Raw genomic sequence first — 14,468 nt, forward strand, 5'->3', positions numbered from 1 at the left:
AAGTGGCCTCAATTTTTTCTCAACTTTGTCAACTCCTGAACTGATGTAATATTCCCAAGCACTTCCACTGTTTGGGAAACATCAGTAACATAGAAAGCTCTTTTCTTGGTACCACCTACATGAATCAGCTTTGTCCACTGCTTTGCTTACATGATGTTAAAGAGTTTTCAATGTACTTAGCAAAACTCAAGTCTTTGCCTTCAAGTTCTTCTGTGGTCTCCTTCCCAGGAATCTAAATGGCTAGCTAAAGCTTGTGGATGAAATCCATAATTACCAAATGCAGTCTTTCAGGATAACAAGAGTCAAACCTTCTCTGTGCACAGCAAAGTTTGCTCTAAGGGGAAGGTCAAAGACTTGGAATGGATTTCAACAGCAATTGAGAAACATTCCTGTGTTTATTGTCTTTGGCTTCACCACATTCTGCTCCAAAAGCTAATACATTTTTTGTTGTCTTCCTTGCTCTGATGCAAATATAAGCAATATGCATCTCTAAGAAATAATTTCATAAAGATTTTAAAATCCAAACAAAACCAAAACTTTAAAAGTTAAACAGAAAAAAATTCCTAACAAAGACAGACAAAGCCAAATGCCCTTACCAAACATGCAATGTGCTGTTCTACAAGTTTCTGCTGCGAGGAAGACCAATTTGTGACTATCACTAGTCATGTTTCTTAATGCTTTACTGGAAGGTGATAAGATATGATGATAAGGAGAGCAGTGTAAGAACCTCTGTAGAGCAGAAAGATTTCATTGACTGTGATGTATGTCACTGGTGATAACAACGAAAATTTTTCATGCTTATAACCACCTCATGATGCTAAGATGAACAGATTATAGGAATGGTAGGTTCTTTTTTTATAGGTTAGCTTTCATGAAAATAGTATTAGGGTTGGACTAGTAGTAAGTTTGGTTTTCTCCTCCATGCAGAAGTAATTAAGAAGGCAATGACAAAAGGACAGTTATGTCCAGTACTTCTGACTTGAAATAATTAATGTAGAATAGTAACATTTTCAAAAGTGCCTAAATGCTGCAGGCTTTTAAGGGTCTCTTCAAAGTATATTTACTCCACATAATACAGTGTGTTAGCAAGACCCCAGAGCTAATAACTAATGAACTAGATCCTGTGTCACCTTGTTGAGAAGGAGAATTAATTAGTCCAGCCACAACAACATACTACCGAGATTTTTGGCTTCTTCAATCTGTGCTAGTACAGCACTGAGACATGCACATATAAATGAACTGTCTCTGGCAATTTGCTTGCAATGCTCTGTTACAGTGCATAGACGTGCCTCCAAGCACTCAGCCTCGTAACTCTGATTGAAGGAAACTCAGGCTTTTACAGGTATGAAAGTTGCTTTTGAAAATAAGACTTGGGCACCTCTGAAAAGATCTATGTCCAAGACACAGTACCTTAGGCAGAAATCCAGGCAAGAGGCTACAATCTCAGGTCTGAAATTTAGTAGCAAAAGTAAGATTTCTTGCAAGTTAGATAAAAGAAATTTCAGTCGCTCTTCTGGATAGATGTGGATAATTTCCAAGCCTGCTAGAAGTTTCATTAAACAATTTTCCTTTCCATTTTTCAGTGATCACTGCCTAAAATAGATAAAAAAGGCTAGTCAGCTCTTTGTTTGAGTTAGACTCATTCTGCCTTAGTCCATTTCTGCTTCATGAAACTACCAATTTGCATGACCTGAGAGCTTGGTCCATGCATTTTTACATTTATGCCACTGTGGATACAACTGACATTAGAGGAATAGTACAGCAAAATAAAGACACAGTCAGCAAAAATATGTTAAAAGAATTATTTGTCTTTTGATTCATATTCACATGGGAGGTAATTAAACAAACACCCTCCTCCATGTATAGCTGAGGGGAGGGAAACCAATGGGGAAAAAAAAATCTTCCCTTACAACTGACCTTTTCTCTTTTCACTTTTCTTCCTGCAAATGGCAAAACTTGCATGTATTCCTGCATGTATTCAGCACTGTGAAACTTTGAGGGGGAAAATGGAGTCAGACTCCACCCAGCAGAAATTCAATACATTAATATGAAGGTCTGTCAAAACAGATTCTCCTGGTAAAGGGTTTTCCAAAGAATGTTCTTAAATGCTAGAATTATCAGACTGTTACAATCCCTCTAACATTGCCTTCAAAATAAGACTCTTTTAATGTCTCAGGCTTCTAATGAAATATCCTTAATATATGCCATTCTCAGATTTCTATAGGCCTTAGCCCTAGGAAGATACTGTTAGCAGTCACTACTTAAACAATTATTGTTAAGCATTTTGTGAGCTTTTGGATATTGTGAGGGCTAAAATATTAGTTGTTACCATGTATTAAAGCTGCATAGCTGAAAAGAAAGTGAGAACAAGTAAAAGAAAAGAATGTTGAGAGAAAAGGCTAATGGACATTGAACATTTGAAGAACAATATGAATTGCACATGTTCAGGAAGACTCTAAAATTCTTACACATTACAGGACTTTGACCCTCCTGGAACTTCTGGAAGAATGAAAAAACCAGAAACAACAAAAAAACCCCCAACAACAACCAACATCCTCCTGTTAAGTACAGGAGGAGTTACAATTTGTTGTCCCAGTGGTGGCTCCCAATTTTCTTGGCTAATGTTGAAAAGAAAACTGTGTAGCATCTCTACACATTTCTTGGACATGACTGCTAATTGCTCTGAACTTTGAAGTGTGGATATTGAAAAGTTCTTACACCTGTGGTTCTAGAGAGCTGAAAGTCTTACAAGTGACTTTGTGTGTACATGTTCATTTGCTCATCATAGCATACTCTAACAGAAGGAAAACAGAGGAAAAATTGGAGTTGAACAAGACCAACAGAATAAAAACTGCAAAAATCCCCAAAAAACCAAACAAAAAACCCAACAGCAAGAAAAAACCCATCCAATGTATTAGATCCTTTGGTTTTATCTATGCACAAAATCATACTATTGTCACTTAATACCTACTACAGGGATTCAACAGAAATTGTTTAATTCCCTGTAAAGGTATACATTTCAGTATTGGAATATCTTATTGCTGTTTAGTTGAAACAAAACTGAAACAAAAAGTTAATAGCTAACTAACTAACTAACTAGCTAACTAACTAACTAACTCCAGCTTCCCACTATTTTTTTCTCACATGTTTACCTAAACTGCATTAAAACATGCCTTAGATTTTAAAAGAGTATTTTCTCATGGAATGGGGATAGCCCCAACTGAACATCATCAGAATAGAAAGAAAATGCTACAAACACCTTTTCCCACACCATTTTATAATTACCTCACTCCCCAAAAGAAGGTAATGGCCTTGTCTATGGGAACAAAGAGGTTCTCGTACTGTGGCCTATTGAATATTTTCCAGATTGTGGCCTTGGCCACTTAAGCTAAGACAAGACAGCTGCTCTGCTTAGAATCATGAACTTAGTTTGCAAATAACTGTTCTCACTTCAGAAAAAAGGTAGTTACAGAAAACAGTGGAAATAATAGTACCTACATGTAGACATGCAATAGTTGCGAAGACAGAAATTTCCTTTACCATAAAAGATACTTCAGCACTTTCCAAGCCAGTCCACAATGAGCACAGTGTTATTTTTTAAAATCCTATCCCTGGTGTTATTGCACATGACATATTACATTGTACTGTACAGTGTGTGGTGATGAGAAATTCCCTGCTTATTTAATTGTGATCCTTCAATGAATTTGAAAGGGAGCACTTTATTTCCATTTCTTTAATTTACTAGTTCTTTAGCTGATGATTTTATTAACTCTTGTATTTGAGAACTGATGCTTAACAAAAAAAGGGGAAGAAAAAAAGGCCCTTGGCAGTATTGTGAAGGCCTGGAACTGAATAATGCACTTTAATAATGAGGAATAGAGCTATGGCTTTTGCTGATGGCTGTGACCGGCTCTGTGACCTGATTATGTCGCAGAGTGTCAGCAGCTGAGACACTACAAAAGGGAGCGCATCCCATCAAATCTATCTCCATTGTAATCACTCGCACTGCTGAGAGCCTTGTTAGGAGCAGGGAATCCATCAGGCCTCATTAGCACCATTTACCATCAAGAAGCTCAAAGAGCAAATGTGTACCCTCTCATCAGAATAATGAGAACCAAAGTACTCCTATTATCTAATTGGATCAACAATGCCTCTCTCTCTATTTATTTTCCTGAGCTACTTGTGGACTACAACACTCAAAAATTAGTTATTTTTTTGTTAAGTACCAGGGTGGACGTGTGCTTAAGATTTCTCCGATACAGAAGGTTTTCATATCTAAAGAGCAAGGCATGGGCTCAATGAAGTGTGGGTTACTTCAGGGGCATTCTTAGATTATAATGAAACAATCCCAATTAATTCCCTGTTCAATTAAAGTGTGGACAATGCAATTACACCATATATACTTAGATCTTCCTTTTAATCTCCCAAGAAATAGACTATTGCCCTCTTTATCCACAAGGCAGTTCATCATGCCAAGTCTCATCATGTTACTCTTTTCTTTTATGGTAAAATGTTATCTTGCAACTGCTGAATTTAGTGGTATTTTTCTACTGTTAGACAACTCCCATCTTTTCAAAAGAGAAACTAAACTTACTCAGTACCCACAATTAAAATGTATTTGATCCTGCTGAAGTCAAGAGGCATATATGAATGCAACTGATAATTAAGAAACCATATTCATCAACCTTGCTTTCATATTTCTGTGTCTCATTTCCTTACAAATATTATGACAACTGACAAAGCACACATTTTGCATACTTAGTAAACATAGCAAAACCAACACAAAAGTCCTGATTTTTTATTTCATTTGCAAAACCAGCATAAAAAAAAGAGATATATTGGGTTAAACCTCTAAAGAATCCAAGGGCAGCAATGGCACTAGGGTCCTACTGTAAGGCAGGCTGAAGCTGAATAGGTAGACAGTTTCTCTTTGAAATCTACTGACAGGGTGCAATCTGGCAAACCTGCTACCCTGGCCTTTAAATTTAAGATATGAAAACCCAGTGCTGCAAACACTTCCTGGAAAGTGCTGAGGGCAAATAGAATGCAAGCAGTGTTACATGGGCCAATAGCTCTTCATAATATGCCTCTGAAAATGAAAATTTGATTTAGAGTCCTCTACGTGTACTATATCAAATTAATCAGGTGATCTAATCATATTGTTTCAATGGATTAGATCTCTTGGTTTGGTCTTGGGAAACTCTGGTGTTACAGTTTATATTGCCATTCAAAGCAAAAGATGAAAAATAAATAAACATGCCATAACTTTGAATTCAATAATTAATTTAATAAAAATATGTTATATAAACTATTGTGAATAGATATGATTTTTTACTGTAATTGTAAGAACTCCTAGACTATTGGGAATTAAGGCCATGCCATATGTCATTTAAAGGATCATTTCCCTTAAATTTGGCATAGGATCTTGGATTTGACCTAGAGCTTAATGTCTCCAGGGATTACTGATCACCATATATTTAGCTAGACAGATGGACATTTACAAGCCCTGAATTTCTGTAACAGAACAGCATGTAATTACAAAGATTGCACATATCAACATTCCAGTAACTCATTCAGCTTTATATTTTCAGGAGTGAGTTTTGGGGATCATGCTTGTGATTCCTTGAAAGGGACAATTTTCAAAGGGCAGAATTCTTAACGTGTGGTGCAAATCTGGCTCTTTAGTGACTCCAAGCAGATTATTCAGAAATGGAGCGTTTCAAATTACTATTCCTTTATGCTCCCAATTTTGAAGAAACATCTTGTAGCTCTTGGTTAGGTGCTATAATTCTATCAATTTGAAGGGAATGTAATTTAATTTCTTGAATGTAGATTAATTATACTGAATAGTCCTGTTTTAAGGCAGCCTGAGAAGTGGTCTCTAAGTAATATGAGTTTATGCTGAATATTATAAAACTGCATGCTATATTACACACTTACTATCAATATTTATCTATATTGAGGCAAGGTCTGCAGTACTGATTATAAACCAAGGGACATTTGCAAAAGCAAGTAATAAAAATAAAACCCTTATTTAAAAGACCTAGGCAGATAGCTAGGTGCTGTAATTTTATTCTGACAATTGGGAGGATTATTCCTTTCCTTTCTCTTTCTCTGCAACCTGTGGGATTATTGGACTTTACATTATACCTGGAATAAACAAACTCAGCCTGAGTGAAACCTTCATTCAGTGATATCTTCTTAGTAATGGGGTTTTTTTAAGGATACAATGAATGGTCAGACATAGATTGTTTTCTGTGGAGGATATGTAAAGGAAAAGTTATAAAGAAATTAGTCTACATTCATAACTGCAGCTCTTATGATGAACATCTTTGGTGTCAAGTGCTTCATATGCAAGTGGTGACTCTGAACCATTTCTGGAGCACAGAGGAGATAGAAACAAGCAGGCTCTATGTTGGAGCTGATCTGACTATGAGTTATAGGTATTATAACCAACTTTTCTCCCAAACCAATACCCCATCCCTCCAGAAATCTTAATAGGCTTTTGAGAGCCTCCATTTAAAGCTGGCTGCATAAAATGATCCTTTGATGAAAAGGGATTGAAACAAGGGTTAAAGTAGACATTGAAAGGTTATTGTAGAGGGCACATTGTTCATACAATCCTCCTTTAATATGTGTGGTGTGCACCTGCGATAAGATGATTCATTAGATAAGGCCTCACTTTGACAAGCTCCATCGTTCAACCCTCGGGGTAGTGATGGAACAATTCTGCACCCACCCAGTAAATATAACAAGGTCAGCATTTTTTTTTCCCTAGGACTTGGATGGTGAGAGTGAAGCTCAGGAAGCATCTTTGTTTATGTGTCCTGTTTAAAAAAAACAGGGGAGGTCCTATAAAGTGTTGAATTTTATTTTTTGATGGGCCAAAATAAAAAACTCACCCTTGTTCCAATTAACTAGCAGAAAATTGCCAGGAGAAGAGCTGCCCTTTCTTATTTATCCTCCTCACTAGTAAACAGTAAGAGTAAAAACTAAATTTTAGATTCATATATCATCCAAGCTGCATAATTTCAATAAATGTTTTTCAGGGCCTAACATCCACAAAAGCACTATGGGTATCACTGCATGCCCAATTTGTAGAATTTAGAATAATGACATTCAAATTACTCAGTTACCAGTTATATTGACAGATCCGTTGCAGAGAAACAAGGCATTGTGTAATTTTAGCCCTAATAAATGCAATAAAGAATGAAAGTGGTCGCAATCTGAAAGCCACTTAAATATGGTCTATCAAAGAAATTATTTTTATATATATGAATTCAGATGCATATGTTTCTGCATCATACTAAGAGTGAAATTGAAACAGTTTTAACAAATAAACAGCTCCATAATGTAGGTAATGCACAATCTGTCTCTTACACACACTAACTCTTAAACAATGTTCAAGTTCCTGTTTAGAAAATTGTCTTTTAACCATAACAATCTCCCCTATTTGCATTTACAGGCTGGCATAGTAATATCAAATTGTTTAACATTGTTAATAAACAAATGAGGAAGCCACTCAGATAACTCCATCCCTGATACTTCATTACAATTTATTTTCCTTTACTAGAAACATTTAATGCCTTTTAAGAAATGACATCATACAAAAATGCCACAGAAATGCAAAAAAGTGAAGCACCGTACCACTTCAGTAAAGGTGTCTGTTATTTGGCATATGTAAGTGGAAGAAGACAGATGGTATCTTTGTTAAAAATCACAGGGTTGCTGGACATTTAAAATGGTAAAATAGTAGTGCATGGTATTGCGCTACGATATTTTTAAAGGGATGATAAATAAAACAAACAAATAAAGAGCTGATAACTAAAACAAACCCTTAGCCTTTTCTAGCTTGAAAACATTCTTTAAGAGTGACTATCTTCCCCCTATTTCTCAGACTTTCCATTTCTTACCTTGTCTCACAAATCAATATTTATTTATCTTCAACATGTGCACTTTTAAATTGCTGTCATACAGGCGGAACTGATTTTTGTCCCAAGATCAGCCTGCCATCAGAATTCACTGTTTGCTCCATCTTCTACTCACCTGTCCTTGTGCATTAGTGACGAGCTGGCCTGTAACCCCCTGAAGACTGGAGAGGGCGTTTCCAAAGGCCTGGGAGTTTGCTATGGAGCCCATGGCTGCTGCTGCTGCAGCTGCTGCTGCTTGACTTGCTAGTGGATTATTAACCAGCTGAAAAAAAAAAGAAATAAAATTAATGATATTTTATTAAAATATAAAAATATGATAAAACCCATGATAAACATATAATACTAAAAGGACAATATAAAAGTGATAGCACAAAAACTTTTATGTTATTTTAATGTTTTTTACCCACTTAATTGTGTGCGAAAAATGTCTGCTGCAAGAACTCAAGTTTGAGAGGTTCTTACTTCTGGGCCTTTGAAAATGAGTAGTTTTAAAAAAGGAAGAGGAAATTCCATGTTGATGTTGAAGAATAAAATATTTTAACCCTATATTCTCTCTCCTATTTTTATAAATTGAGTTATGCTTGATGTGTGTGTTTAGGCTCAAGTTGCTAATGCCACAGGTGTAGCAGCTTAGTACTGCTGTAAAGAGCAATCAGTGAAAGACTAGCACTTAACTGGGAGTGGAATGTTTACCTGGGCAAATTCAGAATAGAAACTATTTTACTGATGATTCCAAACCCAAGAAAAACTTGCAAATACTTTTAATTTTTATTATTAAATAATTGGTCTCAATATCTAGATAAATCACATTAGAAGGTTCAACCTTGTAAATGAGGTCAGTAGATATCAACTAAAAATTCAAAATTCATTTGCAAAATACGATACTAGAACAACATGCTGCTTCTCAAATGTGAATGATTAGTTCTAGGACTCATACATTTTCAGGAAATAATTCGTATTGCCTGCTCTGGTCAATTCTACCTGAATGCACCACAGAAAGCATAGAGCATGGTCATGGCTTTCACCCTAAAGACTAGGGGAATCCCATGGAGGAGCACTCCTATAAACTCCTGTGCTTATCAAGCACACAAAACGTGTGGTCCTCTGTCAGAATCAAAAGTTGTCTTGGACATGGCTTTTCCACTGGATTATTGGGAAGTTTCTATTTTCTTATCCTTTCTGAGAAAGGACAAACACTGAACGAAGCACACAGGGATGACAGTAAAAAAACCAAAAACGTTGGGAACCATCATCACTTGGACAGCTGTCTTGAGAACAATCTAACAGTTTAAAAGGCTGAAAATACGTTTTAGAGAGGCTTTGCCTCCTAAGAATCATTGCATTATAGCAGAACTTGCAAAATATGCATTAGCAGGGCAGAGCAACCACAAGTCTCAGGGACATAGCAGTCTAGGGACATTTTTTTCTTAGACTGAGATGAAAATGCTAGAGTTAACTCAGAAAAGATTTATTGGTAGCTGAAATTGGTAGGAGTTCCAAGTCCTAAAATGACCAGTAAATTATCTATCTCTTAGAAATGGAGAGTCACAAGCAGTGGTAAGGGATATACTCCATAGACAGGCTCTGCTTCAAAATAGGTTATAAAAAATTAATCAGTGATTAGTAGATGTTTTAAGCATGTTACAGATATGAGTAGTGTGTATGTTATAGACGTTTAGAAGCCCATCAATAGAAGATGTCAGATATGGTTATAATCTATGCTTATAAGAAACCTACTCGTCTGTTGGACATTGCAAAATCTGCAATTGATTGCTCATACATTAAAACATCTATTAATCATTCATTAGCCTCTCATGAAGTATTTATAAATGCAACCTTGATATAAAGTGTTGCTTAAAGGAGTGCCTTGGGCATATCCAATCCCTCTAGAAATTGTAAAGTAAATAACTAAATAAAGATTAGTAGCAATGCCAGACAGAAAAGATGACATTGTTTGGAGAAAATATTTTGATTTGGAAAAAATTGTTATATGAATCTCTAAGAGCAGTTCACAGCACCCCATGGCATGAGAATCAAGCAGGAATAAAGCACAAAAGAGGAAAACTGAAATGCGTGCTTGATTAGCAGTCTTGATGAGCTGAGCTGTGAAGAGAACTGGAACCAGTACAATGACCAAAGTGAAGCTCAGTCCCTGAATACAGACTGCAAGAAACTCCACTGACTGCACAAAGGTGTGAGTGCAAGGGTGCAAGGTCATTGGGGTGGTGGTCCCTGAGCATGGCAGTGTAATGCCAGAGAACAATATAAGTAAACTGGTTAGTTCTCTGCTCAAAACAGTGCCATTTCTTTATTGTCCAAATCAGAAGTTATCAAACGCTGCCTTTTTTCACAGCACTGTGTTGGCAGTACTGGGACTCAAAGAAATTCTCTTATAGCTGTAAATACTTGGAGAAGAAAGGGGCAGCAGCAAGTCTGTAAGACTTTCAGAAAATGCCTTCTACAATCTTATTAGCAACACACAGATTACTGAACCTCTGATCCTGGAGCATCTGACTGCAGGTATACATGATAATCTTTTGACAGTTACTCAAAATCAGCTAATAAACTACATTAGCTGCTATATTCAGGGCTTCAGAGGCATGTAAGAACAGCTGCTTGGGAAGCATAAATAAGCTTTGTGGATCTGGAAACTACAAAGGGTTAAAACCTTCTAAAAATCAGACTATCACCTTCTAGAATCTCTTTTCCATTTTTCTTGCACCAGTTTTCAAAAAATGTACATTTTCAAATACAACAATAAAATTTAATTACAACAAACCCTGGAGACACTCAGGATTGCTTTTAGTTGCATCACAGAGATAAGCTACTTATTAAAAATGATGGCAGAGGCTGTGATATGCATAGGTACCCTGAATAGTACCATGTTCCAGGAAAAAACACAGGGAACGGGCCAAATCACAGGGTAAGAGACTTCAAAGTGCATATGAAACCAGCCCTATCTATTCATAAGTCTGATTAAAAAGGAGGGGATGCATTTTTCTTTGAGTGCGTTGGGAAGCTGTTGACTTCAAGTTACGCTCTATTCAATTGACCCCTTTTATCTTGTGTGCCAACTGGGGATGAAGAAATACATCTCATTTCATTATGTCTGGACACCAAGATAACACATTGAATCTTTCTTTTATTCAAAAAATAAGATCTCTAACTTGAGAGGTTTATGCAATTTCTCAGTGAAGGTTGGATCCCTAAGAATGAATGTTGGAAATATTGGAAATATATTGTGAAAAATCCCACAAAGGGCTCTTCCCATTTTGTTTGTGTATTTAAATAATGATTTAATTTGGAAGGCTGAGATATTTGGAGCTGTTGATTCCAGTGCCCAAATCTCTTCTCCAACTCAAACCATAACAGTAGATAATAATAATCTTTGTCTCAAGCGACATTCTGCTACTAACTTGATTATATGAAGAAGCAAATTTCATGAGGAAGAATCTTCAATAACTGAGTAGGTTTAGTACATTTTCCTGAATTTCCAAAGCTGAACTGTTAAGGGTAAAGCACATGAAAATTGTCTACTTTAAGTCAGTAAATACAGATGACATTCCAGTGTGGCAAACAGAATTCACACACATAAAACAAATCTGAGAAATTCTCGTGAAAGAAAGAGGCACTAGCAAGATTCTAATACTGTGCCATGCAAAGTGAGTGTTTCTATGGTTAACACATAGTCTTCAAAGAAGCCAGTTTGAAGAAAAGTGTGTTAGAGTCAATGCTGCAAGCAGTTTTCTTGAGAGCCACAAATACTTTTTTCTTTTGAAATAATACCATCTTCCTCTTTATTTGGAAAACTAACTTAGTACTTCATTGGAGTTGCTGCGAGAAACTGACCAAAAGCATTCATCTATTGTTGAATACAAGATCAGATTTGATAACCTACACAGCAGTTAGGCACTTGCCTTTATAAAAGGCATGTCCTACTGAACTTTCAGTCTTCTGGTCTGGGAATCAAAGAGCCAGTTTTAGTCATTACAATAAAATTCAGTCAAAATTCAGTCAACAAATATAAAGAAAAAAGCAAACAGTTTTACTAGTGAAAAGTCAAGACATTTCAGGATGTCCTTGTCTTGTCTTGTCTTGTCCTTGTCCTTGTCTGACATCTCAAGGATGCCAGAGCACCACATGAAAAAATGGGCATGTAATCTGAAAGGTAAAGTCACTTTATGCCATGCCAGTATATAGATCTTGTGTGTTTTCTAAAGCACTTGTGGAGGAGGCTGCTATCTGAATGCAGCAATGGAGAATTTGAAGGACATATTGCAGAGCATCTTCAGCCATAACTTCATTTTATAAAATAGTATTAGTGTTTTTCAGAAAGACTGTTAAAATCACATTTCTGGATATCTCCTAGAGATGGAATTAGTGTAAAAAAGTATTATATTTGATTAGGGACCAACAGATCCTCAGTCTCTTATGTTCTCTGACAAACTCTTCTGTAGGGAGCATCACACTACTTGATTAGCTGCTGAGATTATTTGCTTAAACCAATGCTTTTCAAGGGAAAACAAATATAAGAGTTGAGAAGAATTCAGCAATGGCTCTCAGTCAGAAACACGACATTTTTCATTTCTACCCATAATGAGTGAAAATTTTATTCACAGAGATGATTTTTTTTAATCAGCATAGCATGTGCTTTTGTAGGAATATTTAGACAAGAATCTATCTGAATTTTATTGTGTTTAGCCGATGAAAGAATTATGGGTTAAAATATAGTGGGATTTATTCCCATTTTTTCCTCAGTGGCTCATGAGACAAATTCTGGGTAGTAGCACTGGACCTTATGGGAAAAGACTGTTTCATACTGAGCACAGGCTCCTGAGGATATTCTGATACCTTCTTTGTTAGAGTGACTAGCATTATCATCTGTATTGGGTGTAGATGGAAAGGTTTTGGTAGTGGAGCAGCTGCAGAGGAGGAGGATAAAAAACCCAGAGTGAACAAAACAAAGGGAACAGCAATGCCAGAGAAAGGAGAAAGAGTTGTCCCACAGCAGTGAAAGAGTGCCCACTGTAGCCCTTGGAGGATCCTGGAGTAGGCATATGGATATTTCCTGGTGGGAACTGTGATCCCTGGGGCGCCAGTGCAGGAGCAGGGGGAAAATGTGAAGAGAAAGGAGCAAAAGAGGGGAACTATTAAGGACTGACTATAGCTCCCTATTGAGAGTGGGTAGAAAAGTCAGCAGTGAAAGAGTGAAGTCCGGGAGAGTGGGGAGAAAAGTTATTTTAATACTTGTCTTTGTTCCTCATTTAGTTGGCACTGTATTAAAGTTGATTATCCTCAAGTTGAATCTGTTTTGCCCTCAACACTGATTGGCAAGCAGTCCATTTGACCGGTGAGTTTCTCATCCTGCTTCCTCCCTCACACCTCTGAGTCAGTGAGTGAGTGGCTGGGTGGGCGTTGCTAACCCTCCACACCACTGCACGGCAGTAACTGGAAACCACATCTTGCAACAACAATACTCAAGTATTTTCAATTCCTTGATGTCATAGAAGCAGAGCATTTCAAGCTAGATACCCCTATGTTTGGTTTCTAAACATGAGTGAATTGAGACAGAAGTTCAGTTTCCCTGGAAGTCCCCATTAACTCTTCGGGCAAATTCTTTACCTAGTGTTAATGCTTATCTTCCTAATTGTTTTCAATACGTATATATACCTGGTATCAGTTGATAACTCCCTGAACTTACATAAAATCTCATGGTCCCTGAAGGAGTTTAAAAAACACACGGGAAAGACTGCTTGAATTGAATGCTTAGAAAGCATCTAGATATGACAGCAATAAGTACAAAACAAATTGATCATAATAATCAACAAGATCATCACTTAGCACTTATATAGAATTGTGAGTGACTGAGCTCTGTGAATTTAATTTATTTTTAGGATTTTAAGTAAAATTAAGTCAAATTTTGAAAAATCTTGTAAACATCCAGATCCCAAGAATGTCAAGAGAGAATGCACAGGCACCGTAAACCAAAAGATGTTAATTTCATCCAGATGCCATGAGCAAACATTTTGGAAACTCTGTGTGGTTTTGTACGTATCAGTTACATTTTTTATTTTAATGTTGATCTTTCCCTCCCTCCGCCCTTCCCACCCTCCTTTTTTGTTTACATAATAGGATAATTACAGCATTTAACTTTTGTAAATGAACATCAGGGTAAAATGTCTGATAAAATGGCTGTCATAGAGCCTAATCATGCATAACTATTTGAAAATACGCCCAGCAGGCAAATCCCAAATTATGGAAAAAGATTAAATCTGTCAGCATTTAGTTTTTGTACACTGTCGTGATATGATCAACCTACAAAATGTACAATTTAGTTATACCACCCAGACCCATCCAACAATGTCTGCTTATTTCAAAACTGTACAGATTTAAATTTGCAAATGGTTGTAGATGGTAAGAGTTCTAAATAGGCTGCTTAGACAGACATTTTAGTATATGCACATGGATCAGAAATTTATGTACAGCATACAGTGTAGCGACAAGGATATTGAAATATCTGAAAGCACTGACTTGACA

At 36.6% G+C, this 14,468-nt stretch overlaps 1 protein-coding gene across 2 annotated transcripts in view; it reads right to left on the reverse strand.

Moving 5' to 3' along the window:
- The window catches only part of POU6F2 (POU class 6 homeobox 2), a 309,033-nt gene that overhangs the window by 43,636 nt on the left and 250,929 nt on the right, over positions 1-14,468 (reverse strand). For both annotated transcript variants that reach the window (XM_054274174.1, XM_054274175.1), the window contains exon 6: positions 8,047-8,193. In XM_054274174.1, the coding sequence (XP_054130149.1) occupies positions 8,047-8,193 (147 nt within the window). The remainder of the gene's footprint in view (positions 1-8,046; positions 8,194-14,468) is intronic.

The sequence above is a fragment of the Melozone crissalis genome, unplaced genomic scaffold (genome assembly GCF_028551555.1).
Source record: "Melozone crissalis strain CALT ecotype California unplaced genomic scaffold, PUWL_Pcris_2 ptg000016l_1, whole genome shotgun sequence".
Taxonomy (NCBI): Eukaryota; Metazoa; Chordata; class Aves; order Passeriformes; family Passerellidae; genus Melozone; species Melozone crissalis.